This window comes from Paramisgurnus dabryanus, chromosome 22 (genome assembly GCF_030506205.2).
Source record: "Paramisgurnus dabryanus chromosome 22, PD_genome_1.1, whole genome shotgun sequence".
Taxonomy (NCBI): domain Eukaryota; kingdom Metazoa; phylum Chordata; class Actinopteri; order Cypriniformes; family Cobitidae; genus Paramisgurnus; species Paramisgurnus dabryanus.
In genome coordinates this window covers 30,769,775-30,789,948 of record NC_133358.1, presented here as the reverse complement: position 1 = coordinate 30,789,948, position 20,174 = coordinate 30,769,775, and the positions used below count along the sequence as shown (strand labels likewise).

General features: G+C 36.3%; 3 protein-coding genes across 7 annotated transcripts; 2 read left to right on the top strand and 1 right to left on the bottom strand.

The window, feature by feature from the left end:
* Positions 1-736: 736 nt before the first annotated feature.
* luc7l (LUC7-like (S. cerevisiae)) lies at positions 737-6,929 on the bottom strand. Of its 3 annotated transcripts, XM_065258857.2 has the most exons (12): positions 6,730-6,791; positions 5,446-5,512; positions 5,075-5,156; positions 3,545-3,639; positions 3,349-3,447; positions 3,157-3,267; positions 2,849-2,992; positions 2,595-2,771; positions 2,422-2,510; positions 2,294-2,323; positions 1,728-1,892; positions 737-1,398 (listed from the first exon to the last, which is right to left on the bottom strand). In XM_065258857.2, the coding sequence occupies exons 5-12, from the start codon at positions 3,442-3,444 to the stop codon at positions 1,275-1,277; spliced, it is 936 nt and encodes a 311-aa protein (XP_065114929.1). In that variant the 5' UTR covers positions 3,445-3,447; positions 3,545-3,639; positions 5,075-5,156; positions 5,446-5,512; positions 6,730-6,791; the 3' UTR covers positions 737-1,274. The 3 variants fall into 3 exon arrangements, with proteins under 3 accessions (XP_065114929.1, XP_065114927.1, XP_065114928.1); XM_065258855.1 differs by lacking the exon at positions 5,075-5,156 and having other exon boundaries at positions 6,730-6,882; XM_065258856.2 differs by lacking the exons at positions 5,075-5,156; positions 5,446-5,512 and having other exon boundaries at positions 6,730-6,929.
* A 641-nt stretch (positions 6,930-7,570) lies between these two features.
* fam234a (family with sequence similarity 234 member A) lies at positions 7,571-15,752 on the top strand. 2 transcript variants are annotated; one of them, XM_065258841.2, is made up of 13 exons: positions 7,649-7,669; positions 8,164-8,309; positions 9,445-9,719; positions 9,796-9,903; positions 10,005-10,172; positions 10,516-10,661; positions 10,776-10,908; positions 11,890-12,022; positions 12,115-12,255; positions 12,332-12,413; positions 12,495-12,641; positions 12,804-12,891; positions 14,246-15,752. In XM_065258841.2, exons 3-13 carry the CDS (start codon positions 9,470-9,472, stop codon positions 14,482-14,484), a joined length of 1,635 nt encoding a protein of 544 aa, XP_065114913.1. In that variant the 5' UTR covers positions 7,649-7,669; positions 8,164-8,309; positions 9,445-9,469; the 3' UTR covers positions 14,485-15,752. The 2 variants fall into 2 exon arrangements, with proteins under 2 accessions (XP_065114912.1, XP_065114913.1); XM_065258840.1 differs by lacking the exon at positions 8,164-8,309 and having other exon boundaries at positions 7,571-7,669.
* A 2,348-nt stretch (positions 15,753-18,100) lies between these two features.
* On the top strand, positions 18,101-20,128 carry cox6b1 (cytochrome c oxidase subunit 6B1). 2 transcript variants are annotated; one of them, XM_065258871.1, is made up of 4 exons: positions 18,101-18,251; positions 18,784-18,902; positions 19,679-19,779; positions 19,869-20,128. In XM_065258871.1, the coding sequence occupies exons 2-4, from the start codon at positions 18,797-18,799 to the stop codon at positions 19,920-19,922; spliced, it is 261 nt and encodes an 86-aa protein (XP_065114943.1). In that variant the 5' UTR covers positions 18,101-18,251; positions 18,784-18,796; the 3' UTR covers positions 19,923-20,128. The 2 variants fall into 2 exon arrangements, with proteins under 2 accessions (XP_065114943.1, XP_065114944.1); XM_065258872.1 differs by having other exon boundaries at positions 18,235-18,364.
* Positions 20,129-20,174: the final 46 nt, after the last annotated feature.

Here is a 20,174-nt window from a genome sequence, read left to right as displayed (position 1 = left end):
CAAAAAATAGTAAATAAGTTGCTTGGCACATGGTTACCTTAGTAAACAACTTGCATAATAATTATAATCTTTAATTATAATTTAGAAAGTATTAAAATTGAATAACCACTCCATGATGCCAACCCCGAGGAAAAGTTTCCAAGCTTAACTCAAAAATTGGCAGCCCTGAACTGTACTCTGGAAAAAATACCTTGTAATGTAAACCTTGTAAATAAATATTTTGGTTTCCTAGAGACAAGGGGAGGTTTGGCAGCCATCTGTATTAAACAATGTATACATTAATTTCACATAGTTCAAATCATGGCTAAAGCGTATCAAAAACTTCACTGAGATAACATTACTAGGTTAATATACCTATTTATTTAGCTTGTTTTTAGAAATAAACTACTCTAAAAAGACTTTGTTGTTAATTGATTCTTTGCAAAGGTTCCTAGAAGTTACGCTTGTTTACGTTGTTCCTGCTGAAACCATCTATAGAAATTCAAAATAGCTTAACATTGTTAATATTACTCAAATATTGACATTGGATACAGATGGAAGATCCAGCATTTGAAAAACACATGGTAACGGAGTGTTTATGCATTTTCTCAAATCTAATAATAAAGGTTTTCATGTGCTTTACAACCCAATACAATGTCGTATGGCTAAAGGGAATAAATGCCAGGCAAAAAAAAACTTTATACACTAGTATTTTGCTTAAAAGTGAAAGCTCTCAGTAAAGACCCTCCAAATACCATTTAAATTCATAAAACCATTTAATGCACTTTGGACAACATGACTCAAAACAGCATTAGAAAAGACATCGGAAATCTGAAACAAAATGCAGTGAAAGATCTCTTTATATTTGTTACATTTCTACTTGTGTTAGGTCAGTCTCTCTGTAAGGGAAATACTGCAGCTATATTCAAGGACAGGGCACTGAACGCTGTTCTGATGGTGGTTAAAAACTAAAATGCGGTACCTGCAAAACATGCCCACATCCATTCAGGACAAACGGTCAGAAAATGAAAACCCAATCCCTAAAAAGCGACACAAAGGCAAAATAACAAAAATATGTAGTTGTGCAAACGGAAAAACAAAAACTCAATCCAGTCACACAACACTTCATTCACTGTACAGTCAGACTAAATCTCATTGGACCGAAATATCAAAGACAACAATGATTGAGGAAAAATAACATGGGCAGTTTTCTACAGACAAAGCTCAATGTGATAAATAAAAACGTGTTTAACATTAGCGAGCAACGAGTGTTTGTAGTAATAGAATGAGATGAATCAGATCTCTCCGGCCTCTCTGTCATCATGGCGCCGGGAATCTGTCCTGCCGTTAAGCCCATCCGACCTCCGCTCAGATGAACTGTGCTTGCTGTCCCTCTCACGATCGCGGTCCCGTGAAGATCTAATACACAAACGCATAGTTAATACAGGGAAAATAGGATAGTGTGTCTTTGTGAATATGCAATGCATTTTCTGAAGCTTTGAGACTTCAATAAGTTTACAATATGTTGTTGTGGTGTGTTTTGGAACAACTTCAACATTACAAAACCTTAGCTTTCAGAGTTATAAGCTACTCATCATTTAAGTAATTCACTGAAGTAGGCAGGTGAGCCCCTAATTTAATACAGTTGAAAGAACAGAAGCATTTAACTTCAAGATGACTAATATTCACAAAATTTCAAAGGGATTTAAAATCATTAAAATCAAATAGGCATTCGAAAAAAAGCTCACTTGTGTGAATGCTCTCGGCTGTGGCGTGATCGAGATCTGGAGCGAGATCTGTGCCTCCGGCGTCTCTCGCGGTCTCTGGAGCGAGAGCGGGACCTGCGACGCTCCTTCGATGCGGAGCGGGAACGCCTGCGTCTGCGCTCTCGATCACGCTCACGGGAACGAGACCTACAGATGAACGAGAAAAAAAAATGGAATCAGGGGAAAATCATTTCAATTTGTCTGCATTATTACTCCTTTATTGATCCAATCTAGTTTTTTTCCTTGAAAATTAGTTGTGTGATACTGCAGATGATTTTCTCTTCTTGTATGCAAACCTCCCACAGCGCTCCTCATTTGCAAGTTGTTTTGAATAAAGCGTTAGTTTAATTACTAAATGTAAATGAGAGATCCTTCCAGTCATTTGTATTCCAACAAAACGTCTACCCAGTATAAAGACAATGTCCTTGTAGCAGAAAAATTAAAGATATAATTCACACAAAAATGAAATTTATACATGTTGAAACAACATTATTTTTAGGTAAACCAGCTCTTAAAGTTGATATTTTAAGTGAAATTAAGGAACAGACCTTTTGCGTTCTCTGCTCCGTGACCTCGTCCTACAAAGAGAAACTTTAGATGTTATGTTATTTTGGAAATATGGCTCAACAGTCCCACGACTTAGCGTTAATCGTTAGTATTTTGTAAGCCCTCTCACTTCTTTTTCATTTTCTCCTCTTTTTCCCTTTCTTCTCTTCTCCGCAGTCGCTCCTGGTTTCGTTTCTCTTGTTTCTCCAGCACAGTTTTCTGAAGAGAAATAAAAGAGAAACGTTAATATTTTAGCAGATGTTGAATTGAAATAACGCTGATCTGAAACAAGCGGTCCTTTACCTTCAGTTGTTCCAGCTTCTCTCTGATCTGGATGAAGCCCAGGTGAAGTTTGCCACCGAAGTGGTCAGCAAGACGTCGATCATTGTCGTGAAGCCCCAGGTAAGCGGAGCACACCTCGCAAACACGCAACTTCTGCTGCTGGAAACTGGAGGCGGGCATGGAGTTCCTGTACTCCTCCTGCACATAAGACACATACATTTTTACGGTTGCAAAATACGTTAAGGGGTCTTTAATGCATAAAAAAAATAACTAACCTCTGCATCCTTCTTCCTAGTTCTGACTTTCTCCACCTCCTGCAAAAGTTTCTGGGCCTCGTCCACATTTCCTTCTGCGCCGAGCTGCTCGGCTTTAGCCAAGAGCTTCCCGATCTCCTCGTTTAACTCGTGAACTTTCTCAGCCTGACAAACCACACACAATAAAAATGAGACGAATAATTTCTCCATAGCTCATACACATACTTAGAGTGAGCAGCGTTATGATTGGGTGAGCTGTAAAATGGAAGATACTGCCAAAATCTTAATAGGTTGACATTTTGTATTGTCCTCACAGGCACAACTCTCACCTTTGCAGCGACCTCAGCGCTGATCTCTTCTTGTGTCTCGGCGAGACGTTTCTTTGCCAACTCAGTCCTGCGGTCACAATCAGCAATAAAAGTCTCCAGGTGATCGACCGCCTGCACAAAACAAAGTCACGACAATATTGAGACTCTCCATCTTTCACGTCAAGAAAGATGACTATAAATGATGGCACTTACGTCCAGCTCAAAGAACAGATCTCTCTCTTTAGAGGCGATCTCATAATCTGCTCTCAGCGCTAGGTCGTGTATCTTAGAGCATTCGCCAAGGTCCATACGCTGAAACACACAGAAAAACCAGGCAGCTCAATAACACATACACATGTATTCGGAAGTGCTGCATATTTATAAAATTTAGTGCAAACATCTTCCTTACTGTTCCAGAGAGGATGTCATGCGGGCAGCAGTCAAGTAGATGAGATTTGCAGACGCGTTCGTCTGTGAATTTAACTCGCTGTCTCGATTCATCGCCTGCAAGGACAAAGCACATAGTTGACATTGAATGAGATAACACAAACACACACACTTCTGTGTGTCTCTCACACACACACAGCGGCGCTACACACTTAATATAGCGGCCAAGGTTCAGAGTTCTGCCTGTTCCAGTAATAAAATCATGAGATCTCAGAAATATTGAGTTAAGACAGTGTTTTTAGATGAATATAATCTGCATACAGTCTTTAATTAAAATACACAAGAAATTAAACAAAACTATCTTGTGAGTGCATGATCATATTTAACTGGCTCTTTAATAAGCGTGCTTAAAAATTAAGTGACTAAAACTGATCCTAGACCAGCTTATGTACTGTACTGTAGGTTTATTCATTGAGATAATCCCTATTTGTTGTATATAAACTGTGAGTACTTTTTTAAAATTTTGTGAATGCATTAGAGCTGGGTGATATCTTAAAACTAATATTTAATAGACAATAGATTTGCTTAAATCTGGAAAACATGGAAAATTGTATTTATAGGCCACATCATATTACATGGTAATACAGCAATATTTACCTACCTATACAGAAAATACTTAGTCAAATGGGTGCTTAATGTTTATGTAAAGACAACACAGACATCATTAACATTTCAGAATTGAAGATTTAACTTAAACTAGTCAAATGGCACATTCTTTAGGCAACTTATTGGCCAAATAAAAAGCACATTAGTAATAGACAAATATTTTGAAGTGGCCGATATTGAATTATATCTGCATTGGCCAGTAAATCTTTATGTTGCTTAAAGGAAAACACCACAATTTTTCAATATTTTACCTCAACTCGGATGAATTAATGCACATCTATCTTTTTCCAATGCATGCACTTTTAATCTTTGTACAGCGCTTCTTGAATGTGTTAGCATTTAGCCTAGCCCCATTCATTCCTAGCTCCAAACAAAAGTGTTGTGCCACCATACTTACTCGTGTAACTACTTATGTAACGGTCTTTAAATAGGGAAAACATGGAAGTGTTTGGTGGATTATAAATTGATCCCTGTTTGGATCCTAAGAAATGAATGGGGCTAGGCTAAAAGCCAACACATTCACGAGGTGCTGTACAAATATTAAGTGCATGCATTGAAAAAAGATAGGTATGTATTAATTTGTCTAAGTTGAGGTGAGAACATAGTAAAATATTGAAAAACTGTGGCGTTTTCCTTTAAATTTGTTGTTCCTAATGAAAGAGACAGTAAACCATAAATATTTAATTTATCACCCAGCCCTAATTTATATATTTATAAATCACCAGAGCAAAAAGATATACAAAATAACAGCCATATGTTAGAAAGGACTGGTGAACAGAAGTGTTGGATAATCTAATGTACATGAGCAACCAATACAAGATGCTGATTACAAAAAAATCAAATGAAAGAAATCCAAAACTAAAGTAAAAGGTTAATTTATACACACTGCGAGATCTCTCCCATTCAGTACCCCATCCTGCGGTCCAAGCCTCTAAAAGTTTAAAGGGAAAACCTTTTCTTGCCCAAACCTGTAATGAGGAAGTTGGGAATGATACACAAGAGCAAAAGTGAAGACGTCGGCGGAGGAATTTGCTTTTTCTTTCCTTTTAATTTTAGTCAACTGTGTGAGATTTGAGGAAAGCTGCTAATGCAGAGCTTCAGTGTTTCTACAGCCGACCTGGGCAGAACCTTCGTATCCTCTCTTCTCACTCTTACGTTACCAACTAGCGTGTTGTGTCAAACAGTTACTGCTGGAAAGCAAACAGTATTGTTTCGTTTTCATATTCATAACAGCTTTAAAAAGCATTGGTGACTCACGGCTCGATGAACATGAGGATTTTCTGCAACTCCCTTGCAGATGTAGGCTGGCAAAGATACACTGAACCTTAATGAATAGAATAAAGGGGCCACAATTGTTCAGTCTGTATGAAACAAATGTACGGGAAGCATATGAATTCATCTCAGCAAACACACAGACAGTCTCTTCATTCACACGGAGGGTGAGATTTCTTACAGCCAGTACAACTCCATTCAACATAAGCGTATGTGCACATCATGTCCCATCATAAGCAAAATCGTCTCTATTTGAACTATGATCAAAACTCTAACTCTGAATCTAAATCCTCCAGAATTAATGTTTGCATCCAATGTTGGGGAAACAATATCAACCAATTATAAAAGTTTATACAATGCTAATACTATTGGCAATAATAACACTATTTACAAAACACTAATAATAATAATAATAATAATAAAATATTTAGGGCTGTCAAACGATTAATCGCATACAAAATATATGTGTATGTCCTGTATGTAATTATTATGTATAAGTATATATAAATACACATTCATGTATGCATTTACATGTGTGTATCTCTTTTATTTATACATTATACATTTTATATATATATATATATATATATATATATATATATATATATATATATATATATATATATATATATATATATATACACACACTTATAAAAATTCTTAAATGTATGCATGTATTTGTGTGTATTTATTTATATACATAATATTTACACACACATTATGCAAACACCTACTTTTATTTTGTAGGCGATTAATCGCTTGACAGCACTACATAAGGCATACTTCTTTGGAAATGACAGTAAAAATCCCTTCTATCTAAAATCAAACTTTTATAAATGAGCCTCTCTTTCAAAATGTACAAGTTAGTAGATTTTTCAATTTAAATATCTGAGCTCGAAAAGGATTTAACCCTAGATTACTTCAAACTAGACTGTCCTTACAGTTAAACCAGAAGTCATTTCAGACCAAAAACTACGTAAAATGTCTGCTAAAGACAAAATAAATGACTAAATGAAAGCAGCATGTCACTGAAAAGGCCCTGATGCTGCTCTATTAGCATTAGCTTAGCACACGCGACTGTAACGTCACCACGTTCCCCTTGCATGGACACAAACATTAAACTGAGGCATTTATAATCTTTGTTCAGATAATCTTAAGGTCCTAAATAACTAAATCTCTATTTATTTACGTTTTGCTTGTTATAATGTGATTGGGGTTTAATCTGAGCGAGAGGCCTACAGAAATCCTTTCAGAGCCGTTTGCACTCACCATCCCTCGACGTTCCCATCAGCTGATCCAACAGAGCTCTCATCTGAGCCTGGGCCGACATCTTGCCACTGCTAACTCGTTTTTTGAACAAGAATTATGATTTTACCATAAAAACACAATTTAAATCATCGGCGATAACCACCGTCTCCCTCTTCACTCACCGAGTGAGGAATCGAACTCAAATGGGCTGGGGGCCAATCAGAGTGCGCCGCCGCGTCACTGTAAAAGGGGCGTGTCATTTATAAACAAAACCGTACTTCGTTTCTCATTCTGACAAGAGATCACATTTAAACATTTAAAGGCTGCGTACGTCACCAACACTTATTTCAGAATATTAATAATTATTAAATAGACTATTATTCTTAGTTAATTGTAAATTGTTGTAATATGCTTATAACTTGCAAATGTAATGCTCATTTAACAAAAAAATAAACAGGGCTTGATGACGTATGCAGCCTGCATATGCGACCTCCGGAGGCTTCATCCTTCGGATTAAAAATGACTGGCTGACACATCTCATTATGGGCCAAAATAAATACACAAAACAGTGTTTTTATTATTATTATATTAATAAAGAATTATACGTATTTTTAACAATTAGCAGGTCTGGGGATTCACAAACAAACAACATAAAGTTTAAATATAAACTGAAAGCTATTTCACTGTAAACATGCTCATTTTAAATTTGTATTTAAAGCTAAATTAAATTGTTTTATTTTATAAAACTTGACAACAGTACAACACAACAATAGTATTATTACCGGAGTGTTACTTTGATGTAATTAAGTAATAGGGATAATTTATTTGTTCCACAATTTGAATGCATTACATGAGATTTACTGAAGCTCTATTTGTCCCTGACAGGCTGCCGTACGCGGAAGTGTTGTTGAAAAACCAGCAAAGCCTAAAGGAAAGTACAGCAGGATCTGTCACTCACCAGGTTTGTTTTTAACGGAGTTGTGGTTTTCGGGAAAAAAAACGAGTGTCCGTTTGCTGAGCTAGTAAATGTGGCTAATTAAAGTTAAATAAAATCAGCTTTCAATCTTTTAAAACTCTAAACTTAAAATAACAATCATTATTTCTGTCGCTACAGGGAACAAACATGTTAATTCACCTAATTCATTTTAAGAGTTAGGTTAAGCTAGTTGTCTCCTGTTTAAGCTGTATTTAGTTAGTGACTTGAAAATCACTTCTCTCCAAGTTAGTCAGTGTGCAACGTACCTGTCTTATTTGTGTCAGTATGGGAGTAAAATAACAATAGTAAGATGGTGTTTTAATGCACATTTGTATATGTTTATAGTTTATAAAGTGTTTCTGTAAGTTAGGTGAAATGTTTCCAGACAGGGGTCTTTTTTGTTTGTCACCCTGCTTTCTCTGTCTCTCTTTAGTTAAACCAGCTTGCTGCAGCATGACCTTTGTTGTTGCTTTTGTTAGGTTTTTTGACAACAGTTCTGATCACACACACACACACAGAACACCCTGGACTGTTAAAGAAACAGGATTTGTTGTGTGTTTGTGACTAGATACGCTACACTAGATTTTGGACCAGGGCTTCAGGACTTTGACAGGTTTAAACTCAGGTAGGAGGGACTTGTCAACTATACTAGTCAACATTTGAAGTGAATGAAAACTTTTTAAAAAGTTGTCTTCAAATTTTGAACAATACGCATTCTTGTCTAAGGACAACTTTGATGATCCACTTCAAATGTTGACTAGTGTAGAACAATAGGTTACCTTTCATTTAGTGACAAGCTTTAGATAGTAATTAATCAACACTAAATTGTATTTATTATTTAGTCAATTTATTACTGGATACTGGATTTAAATACAAACCACTATTGAATAGATTAAATCTGACAACAAGACAAAAATTACTCTGATATACTGTACATATTAACATGAAGTACATTTTAAATCTGAATAACGTGTGAGTTTAAGTGAAGATTCATGTGTAAATTTTTTTAAATGATGAATAGAAAATAAATATTTAAAGCAAAATCATTACAAGGCTTTCTGGAATACTTGACTGATTAAAAGAAAATTATGAAACTTTTAAACTGTAAAATTGGCTTTTGTTCGAGATATTTTATTTTCTGTTCTTGCGGTGTTGGGTGTTACTTGTTACTAAGTAATTACTGTAAATTAATTACTTTTCCCTTGAAAAAGTAAAGGAATACTCTTATTTTTCCAGTAATTTTATTAGAGTTACTTTTGATGAAACTAAATACTTATTTAATACAATAGTGCAAAAAACATGCATTTAAACATTGCATTATGTTTAAATGCATGTTTTATGTACCTGGAGTATATTTAGGCAAAAGTTGTTAATAGTGAGAATTGGACCCTAAAGTGTGACCAGATAAATTTATGTACTTTTGTATGTTTCAAGCCTATCTTTGTAACATTTACTAAATAGGATTTAGAAAGAAATTAGTAATTAAATCATTTTAGAGAGAGTTATTTGTACAGTAATCTAATTACATGATTGAAAATGTAATTAGTAACTAGTAATTCATTACTTTTTTGAGTACTTGCCCAACACTGGTTGTATCACTCCGCACTGAAATAAATAATTTAATGTAATATTTCATAACCACTTATTCATTTATTTGTTAGCACGCATATAATGTCCTATGACTGTGTGTCTAGGTCCTGATAACCCTGTCTGGGTGTGCTTTTCAGTACTGACCAACTAACTAGATATTGCATTTACAGTGGTGCAGAGTTTAGCTGGTTTGAGATGACAGACACATCAGGGCATGGTTTTGAGGAGGAGCCTCTAAAGGGCGAAGAGGCAGAAGAGGACGTGTCTAAGGAGAAAAGCTGTGCGGGGAAGCTGGGTTTATCACACCTGACAGGATGGCGCACAGCTATCTTTCTTCTCTCTCTGTTCCTGTGTTTGGCCGTCGTCTTCGCCTTCTCATTCATCCTCCCGTGCCCCGTGCGGCCAAAATACGAACCCACCTGGAACAGCACGATAGGCGGCGCAGGTCAGATAGATGCTCTTTAAATCCACCTATGCTTGTGGAAAGATATGTTTTCTTATTGAATGTTTCTCTATTATAGCCACGTATGATTTCCTGTTTGTTGAGGATGTCAGTAAAGACAAAGTCTTGGATATCTTCTTCATGTATAAAGGTTCTGAAGCCAGTCGCAACACATGCATGAGTGAAGGTGAGGTTAGACGCAAATGCACATGCAATGCTTATTATTGACTCGCCATCATGTCGAAACAAATCTGAATGCATTGAAAACAATGAAGGTTTGGTTTTTAGATTTATCCCCTCCATGTCTGGTTTTGATGGCTGTGGACGGGACTGATGGGAAGACACTTTGGACACGGCCTTTAGCGCCTGAATTTCATTGGGTGGAGTGTGGAGTGAAGGGAACTGTATGTCTTGTGGCTCATGCGAACAATCTGACAGCGATCGATAAATGCAATGGTACTGAACGCACTTAGATGTGGACATTAATTGTAAATGTGTTTTTCCTAATGCATGACCACAAGTAAAATCATTTATAGCCCCTAAGTCTAAAATCATCCTGCAATGTAAAGAGCATTCTTTAAAAATATAACCTTTAATATTAACTGAGTAAAATCATGTTGAAGATTGAAATCAATGTGAAATCAAACTTTGATGCTCCTAAACTTATCATTTGATACTTTAACCTGGATTTCACAGACAGGGTCACATATGTTATGCACAAGCTACCCACCATTATCATGGTAATGTCATTTCATACATCACTCCTTGCATGTGAAATGTGATTTTTCCACCCAATAAGGTTCGATCATGTGGCAACAGCCGTTGTCGACTGTGAAGAATGCAAATCTTCCTTTGATCAGCGTTCCGGATCTTAACGGAGATGGAGTTGAAGACTTTGCCTTGCTGTCCTACAATCCTAAAGTACCATCACTCACTCCCATACCGGTACCACACACACACACAACGCAAATATTGTATTGTGGGTTTGGATCAAACAATAAATCCAAATTAATTACTTATCACTTTCATACTAACTCGTTTGTTTCTCATAATCTTTAGACCGAGCTGCTGTTTTTCTCGGGTAAGTCAGGTGAACAGATTGGCTCAACGGTGGAAATCGATACAAATGGAGTATTTGCTCATCTGCAGTTTTACACGTCCGACGAAGCTCCATACCTGCTCGTACTCACAGGTGTGTAACTAATAAGAAAATCTCAGGGTTCCCACAATACCTATCAACTCTCCTGTTTTTCCCAGGATTCTCCCATATTTTTCCATTCTATCCAGGTATTATTCCGATTAAATATTTTCTCGTATTTCTCCCATATTTTATTAATCTTTCTTAAAAAAAAAACACTGGGTGTATTTGATATTGAAGTTTTCATTTATATGTAATCCGCTTGTTAACTTGTGACGACAGGAATACCGTTTTCAGATCCAAGCATTCATGGACTAAATTTAAACAGTTGTTTACTGGCACTGTTTATTAATTTCATGCATTTAACAGGGTTCCCACGGGTCCTTGAAATCCTTGAAAGTTTGTGAATCTGGGGAAAAAATGCAAGGCCCTGGGAAGTTTTTGAAAATATACATACATAGAGACAGGTCATTGAAAGTGTTGAATCTATTTTATGCAAGAAGTTTTCTGGGAAAAAATCCATATCATTCCCTGTGTAGTGTAGGATAATCATAAAAATGCCGTCTTTGGCAATATTTCAGATAGCGATATACTTCCTGGCTCTTTGTCGTTAAGCCTCACCATTGGTTGAATTTGATATACGCATTCAGGCGCACTTAACCCTAGAGGTGTCCCCAAAGTGTCACCGCAGTGACGCAGCGCGAGTTCCCTTGAATGGGAACTGTAACAACGTATCCTAAAAGGTAACACGATGTAACCTTGCTCTCATTTGAAATGTGTCCACACATTTAGTCCTTGATTTTGAGGGTATTGGACCTGGAAAGCCCTTGGAAGGTCCTTGAATTTGAAGTTAACTAAGGTGTGGGAACCCTGATTTAAGCTAGATTTTTATAAAGTCACAGTGTACATTACATTATCCAGACTCACAACATCCCAGACACAGGTCATGGAAATACTGCTTTTTAGTTAGGGAATTTGACATGGAAACCCATACATCTAGATTAACTCTTTAAACTCATCTCTATCTCTCTGTAGACTCCGGGCTGTATGCGCTGAGCTTGCAACGTTTGGCGGCTCGAGCTAAAGCAGGTTGGGAATCCAAGCTGAAAAAAGACAAAAGCTGGGAGAAGAAAGCTAACCCCCATACTGGATTCATCCCTCTTTATCTGTACAAATATTTATTTAACGTAATAAAGATCAGATTACCAGACTGTGTAAGACCCAAACCTTATTCACTGTTTTTCCTGTTGGTCACTGTAGGTCGGATTCTCTGAAGGGTGTGCAGGTTGTTAATGTTGAGCCTGCCGCATCGCTGCTGATCCAGACGGGATCAAACGTGTCACTGCTACACACAGACAATCTGCAGATCGCATGGACCACCAATACCAGCAATCTGCTCAGGTGTGCTACACATTCAGATCAACTCGCACTCGTGAGAGGTGTTTGTATGGTAAACTTCTCATTGTGTGTTTTCCAGTGTACCAACATTTGGCCAATTTGACAAAGATCGAATAGTAGACATCATGATGGAGGAAGATCTCGGCAATGAAACCAAAAGAGTAAGTCCTCTATTTCTTTACCCAGACATGTCATTGTGTGACATACCCAGCTTGGTTAGCTGTGGTGTGTTTGTGTTTTAGGTGATGGTTCTCAGTGGTCGCACTGGTGAAGTCCTGTGGGAGATCAATATGTTATCCCGGACACCGAATCCTCATCCGGCATCTGTGCTCACGCTAAACTCATTCTCTGTGTTCATGCTGTGGGGAAACAGTTACAGCGACCAATCCGTAAGACATACAAACACATTTAAAACATGCTTTTAGTATTTAAGGTTAAGAGTATGAGCAATAGTAATAATGATTGCATTTGTAGACTACTTGTGAATTCAGAGATGTATGGACTGTATATCTATTTACTGATGTTTATTTGTTTGCATGTATTGAATTAAGATGCATTCATCGTTTCTGCTGCATCCTCTTCATTCCCAAGTTCTCCTTGAAAGAAAAAATACAGCACAGAACATCGTCTCCTTTAAAGGTATGTCACACTTATGGTGTAAACACCAAGCAAGAAATCAACAATTTGCATGAGTAGGTTACATTCAAACTCAATGCAAAGACGCAAATAGATGTAAACTCGCGCTGGGCGATGCGAATGACACGAAATGGCGGCATGCTTCCTCAAATGCGTCTTTGAGCAAGTTGAAAATAATTAACTCAAGTGAAAAATTGTCTTATTGCGAAGTTAAACTCCCGAGAGTAATCTAGAGCGAGGAATGTGACCAAATGCGAATTTAACTATTTGCGCCAGTAGATTAAATACAAAGTCAATGCAGAGACCCGATTAGACGCAAACTTACGCGGGGCGATGCGAATGATGCAAATTGGGCGTGTGATTGCCGCGAAATGCATTATTCGCCTCAAACGCATCTTTGCGCAAATAAAAAATATTCAACTCGAGCAAAAAATTTGCATGACACAAAGTACTCCTGCAAGTAATTTAGAGCGAGGACTGCGATGCATTGCTTTGGTGTGCACGCAGCATTAGGGCTACACGATAATGAAGAAAATTTTGATATACGTTAACTTGCTAAATCATGCAATATGTGATACAAAAATGCTTTAAGTTTTCAAATCTATTTGAATAATAATAAAATGCAATGTGCATGGCCCCGCCCCTAACACAATCGCCAGTATCCATTCAGGTTGCAGCGGTATTTGAAAGTTTCCGCGAGTGGGTGTGGTTTCAGCACAGTCAGCAGACACGCCCCCACCATTGGAGAACAGAATCCTGCCTGTTTATCCAAGATTTTGATAACTTATTTTATTTACTTGGTGGTTATGTTCATCATTCAAATTTAGCTGGGTGGTAATAACACATTTTTCTGTGGTGTGACAAACGGAGAAAACTAAATGCAAAGACGCGAATAGATGTAAACTCGCGCACAGCGATTTTTAAGAAAATTGTGATATACAATAACTTGCTAAATGATGCAACATACGATATGTGATACAAAAATGCTTTAAGTTTTAAAATCAATTTAATTAATAATAAAATGCAATAAGCATGGCCACGCCCCTAACACAATCGAGAATGCCGTTCTTCCAAGATTTTGATAACTTATTTTATTTACTTGACGATTTTGTTTATCATTCAAATTTGGCTGGGTGGTTAATAAGACATTTGTGTGACAAATGGAGAAAGCATTTAATATCGGACTCAGTTATCGCAAACCATTGTTTTTTTTTGTGTATCGCGATATGCGCTGAATCCGATATATCTTGCTGCCCTTCTCGCTCTTTCTATACATACATTTTTTAAAAATAAATATTTACATTTTGCACATTTTAAGTTAAAAACATTGGAAATCACTTTCTACATTTCTGTGTAGCAACTCTGTTAGAGCGAGGGCGTCACGCCTGTTACCTCGTCCTTACTGGACCGGATGGACACCTGCACACAGAACCAAGCGGGATGGAGTCTGTGATTCTTACTAAACGCAAGATCAAGGATGACGTATCGGAGAGTGAAGCTTTCAGCGTAGTACCTGATGAACCGGTCTCACAATACACTGAAGATTCTGTGAAAGAGGCATTTTACAGACTCCGCTTCAGTGAAGCCCTCTATTGAAACACAAAGTATATAATATGTAGTTACACACTAACATCCCCAAAAAAGAAACACTAGTAGCTGTATGTAGGACTTGCACTAAGTCTCTGTTTCAATACAGAGTCTTGACAGTTTTACTTGAAATATCTGGAAGCATGTCTCACATCCTTTATGCTGTGCATCTAAGTTGAATTATGCTGTTTAACATCATGACAATCATAAACTACTGTACTGAAACAAAGCATTTCAGACATCTAGATAAAGTCAGGTGATGCATTTATATTCACAATTACTAGGGTTTGTGAACATCATGATGCAACGGCTCGGACACATTTCACCCCAAATCAAGAGGATAAACCTAACACTATAGAAATGAGGCTTGTGTTGTTTTCCTTTGTAGTGTATTAATAATATTTTTCCCCAAACACTATTGTGTTGTGTTGTAGTGGAGTGACGACTTTATGAATGCTTAAGATTTATGCTAAATATCTGCTTTGTGTTTCTCATACACACAAAGCATTCAGCTGCCTACACTTATATCACAAAATAAGGCACAGTCGTGTGTGTCTGTTTAGACAAGATGGAGACGTGGTGTCCTATTAAGGGGTTTATTTATTGTCAAGTTAAGGTGTGTTGTAAATGTCTTTCTGTTGTTTTTTCTTTATTATATTTCCTAAATTTTTAGGCACTTAAGACTAAAATCTCAGACTTGTTTGGGATTATCATCACATTGCTGTACATTTAGTGCCTTCAATCAACCTGAAAATCACTAGAGATGCTGTTACAAGTTTGCTAATAATGTGCAAGTTATATCTGTCTGTCTTTCTGTCTGGCTGCTGTTTTATATACATAATGTGGATTTAGTTTTAAAGTGGGGCTGCTTACATTTCTTTGAATCGATGATGAATGATTTTCACTTTATATAGCAAAATCAACGCAATATGTCTTCAGCTTACTATGCATCCTCACATAATGTCTTCGTATTGGTGGGTCATTAGATGCCTAGAGAGCAAAGAAAGATCAGCTGTACCAAAACCATATGCCTTTGAATACAAAAAAGCCAAATTTAAAGAATAACACTGTGCAGTTGAAGATGTTCATGATGAAAATAAATTATAGACATTTATGCTTGTAGATATAAATGGAGTGAGATTATTATTATTGATTGATTGGTTGATTTAGGTACACGGGTTTTGTAAACCTGTAGATCAGGTCTTACATTTTGTTATTTTCATTTTTTGAGAATGTTCTATCATTGTTAAAATCTGAAATAAATGTCATGTGCTCAATTCATGTGTTGAATCTTTAATGCAGAATCTTTAACATGAAATCAAGACGACTTTTTTAGTTTCTTGGCACTTTTCTGGTCAAGTTGTCAACAATTCAGTCTGTTAGGCTCAAGGCTCAGTCTGTTAATGGTCAACCCTTTTTGCTTCCTCTTAAATCTAATTTAAATGAGACATTAAATCTAGATTCATATCATTAAGGTTACAGCAATAATAGCAAATAATAAGTGTCACCATTGGGATATGTGGGATATGCTCCAATTCTGAGTCTAGAGGTTTCTCAGAAATGTTTGCTGCTGGAATTTCAGGAGGAGAGTAAATCTCCAATACAAAATGACATTCAGCTCTGACTCTTATCTTCTGGTGTGATTGTGAAACACTCACATTTTATCTTGCAATAAATTCCTGATGGATAAACCCCTGTCCCACCCTACATTTTCTTCATTGATGAATAACCTGTTTGATAAAAATACAGAAATTATCACCTATTTAAGTTACATACACTATGCAAATTGGAGGACCATAACACACATTACAATAATTGTTTTGTTTTAATTGTAAAGTCGAAAGTTGGTTCATTTAGACTGAGTATTATTGTCAGTTCTTTCATTTATAATTATGCATTATAAAGTTTACACATTAACAAAATACTGATAAAATGAGCTGTCGCCCTGTAATTCTTTTTATTTTATTTTAATATTTTTTTCATATATATGAGTTTAACCTATAGCAGTACCATTAACAGTATACATTAATACATAACAGTATACATATTAACTTAAATAATTTACTTAAATGCATTTGGGGCAGTTTCGCAGACAAGGTTTAGATTAATCCAGGACTAAGCCTTAGTTATATTAGGACATTTAAGTCGTTTTTACAAACAAACCTTACAAAAACTATACTGCTGTGCATCTTGAGACTAAACAATGACACATATATGTTAAGATACAGTATAAGGTGTTTTTAAATTAAAGCAGTTTAAACATGCATTTTAATCTGGGACCAGGCAGGGTTAAGACCTCTATGGAAAACCACCCTATAAAGTAATTGTTTAAAGAGTATGTGCCAAAAATGAAAATTCTGTCATCATTTACTGACTGTCATGTTGTTACAAACCTGTATAAATGTCTTTGTTCTGATGAACACGAAGATATTTTGAGGAATGTTTGTAAACAAACTGTCTATGAGCCCCATTCACATCTTTTTGGAAGTAAATGGGGCTCGTGATCGGTTCCTTACAAACATTTTTCTAAATATCTTCCTTCGTGTTTATCAGAACAAAGAAATGTATACAGTTTTGTTACAATATGAGAGTCATTCAATTATGACAGAATTTTAATTTTTAGGTGAACTGTCCCTTTAAAGCTATTAAAAAAAGATGTGCTTCCGACTTCCCATATATGGCATGGACTTGTGACGTTGAATATGTATAGATCTGGGTCACGTGGTGTATACTAGTACCGCGCAAGGGAAGCTGCTCTGGTCACGCGCTCACTGTTTGATCCTGGGAAGGTTTACGTGATGCTTCCTAGACAACAGAGCTATTTATGAACGAGAACAGATCGATTTAATGATTTTTCATTTAAAGAACAAACTATATAAAAACTGCGCAGAGTACATTTCTGATTCACGGTCCGTTTACGACCCGCGCGCAAAACGAGCGCGTGTATCATTTTCCGGTAGATACTCACAGGAAATAATGCTTTTACTGTATGAAACCTATCGTAAATTTGTATTTATTTGAAACTACAATTGTTTAAATATGGTAATCATCAAGTATGCATGGTATTAATATCTGACACCAGTACAGTTCTGTTGTAGCGACTTTTGAGTCTGCATGCCCAAAATACTTTCCATTCTGAAAGTCTTCCCTTTGTTGATGCACGTAGGCTATACACTGTTACTAAAAATGGACTATGATCCGATTTTATTTGACCTCTTGTCCATACTGACCTCGGGTTTACTCTTAAAAATGCACACTGAATTCTGATGGTGGGATTGAACAAGACACGTGAAGCATGGCTTGAGTCCATGTAAATAAAATATAAACAAATATATATGTACACATATATTTATACATTTAGAACATGCTAAAAGCCTAAAACTTTAATATGTTAATATATACATAAACACTTTTCCAGTTGCATATCAACCTACCAGTTAAATATTAACCTGTTGTTAAATCACAATGCATTTTCCAAATACATAAATCCACAAAATGTCAGTATGGAAACAAGTGTATTTAAGCTTGCTTTTGCGTTATTTTGTCTATTTTTAGTAATACATGTCTCTAAACATGGGCGCGTGGTGTTTGCATTGTTACGCGCATCACTTATGGATGATATCGCATCCGTGGTTTCAATGTGACCTGCGCCGCCATAGTGAATGTAAAGGACTGCACGCCAGCTCTCAAGTGCACTTAATATAACACAAAGCAAGTGGATGAGGATTGTCAGACACTGAACAAAAGTCACGTTCAACAGCCGTCACCTTCAAAGGGTAAAAAACATTTTACAGATATCTTTGAATGCGCGCGTCTATTGATATAATCATAATATTTACTAATATTGTGCGTTTTATCAGTTGGCAAAGGAAAACCGAAAGTGGGTAGAGTAAGTGACAAGATGCCAATAATATATCAGATGGAATATGTAATAAAAACGATAATTGTGTTTGTTGTAGCCTATTTTAAAATAAATGTAACATATCAGATGTGATATTGTACTTATAGACGCGTAACAGTTAATTCACCATATATTTGCTGTATATAACGCATGGCTTGTCCTCTATATAGCTATATGTTTAACTTTTTTATTCTCCATACATATATACCATAAATAATGTTTTGATTCTATGATGAGAATCTAAATCGTGGAGATATTTGGGCAGATTCTTAAATATCTTTGTTTTACGCACACTTATAAGGTGTAATCCATTGATCTAATGCTTTGAGATAGTATGCGTTTATTTAAGTGTCTATTTTCATCATATTAAATGCATGATTGTTTATCGGTATGTGAATGTGTTACAGGCATCAGTTCGTAATGGCAGATAACATCCAGGAGAAACTGAAGGAGTACCGCACAGCGCCGTTTGATGCGCGCTTCCCCAACCAGAACCAAACCAGAAACTGCTGGCAGAATTACTTGGGTCAGTCCAATTATATCATTTAATAGACAAATAAGTCAAAGTATTCGTGTAAATGTTTTGGCTTCCTTATGCTAATGAATGTTTTGTGTGTGTGTGTAGGCTACTTCCTTATCCTTTCCTTTAACAGAGTGGACATTTTAGAAAACAGGTTGCATAGGGTTTATACTAATTACTTGTTACTAACTTAGTATCCTTTAGTTTTTTGTGTTCCTGTAGCTCTAATAGTAAAACTTAGTGTTAGCAACACAAAGGTTGTGGGTTCAATTCTCAATTAATACTTGTATTCTTTGAAAGTAATGTAAGTCACCTGTCTGCTAAATGTACTGAAAGTCTTGTCAAGGTATCCAAGGTAGATCTGGTTATTCAATTGCATTTTCCTCGCCATATTCATGTACATTGGTGTAAAAGACATTAGTGTGGCCAACACTGCATTAAAATAAAAGGCAAACACTGCACATTTTTATAAAAGAATGAGTAAATAGTCCTATACCGCAAAAAAACAAAAACATTTTTAAATATATTTTTAATATATATATATATATGTATATATAAATTTGGAATATGTTTACAAAAATATGTTTTACAAATTTATATTTTGGCCATTTTTTGTATATTTTGAAAATTGTATTTTAAAAATGAATATATTTTTAAGCATTTATTTCAAACCAAGAAAATATATTCACATCCCATTTGAAGAAAAACTTGTATTTTTTGCTGTAGGGTTCTGGAACTTACAGCAGAACAGTTTATAATAATTAATTTTTAATCTGTTTTAGATTATCATCGATGCCATAAAGCCCTGGATGCCAAAGGTGTAGACACAGCCCCATGTGACTGGTACAAGAGGGTCTACAAGTCTCTCTGTCCTAATTCCTGGGTAAATATTTCCTACTCAGTATCTAAAACCACGAAGCAAAATTGTGCTTAAAGGCAACCGATTGAATGTTTTATGTGTCTGACGCTCAGATTGAGAAGTGGGACAATCAGCGGGATGATGGAACGTTCCCTGGCAAAATCTGAAGATCTCCAAAGTACCTGCATCAGGGGAACCCAAACCCGTCCGTCTGTGGCATCGTCTCACCTGCAGCTGAGCAGGGCCGCATTACTGTCTGTTCAAATAAATGCACCTGACCAGCTGAATGATGAGAGAGAGATTAATACTGTCATTCCTTATTTAAATTAATGTACTGCAGATTCTGCATTAAACTCAGGTGTTGCTATGTGAATCTATTGTGGTGTCGTTCTTTGAGTTCCTGTCAACAGCAATGTTGT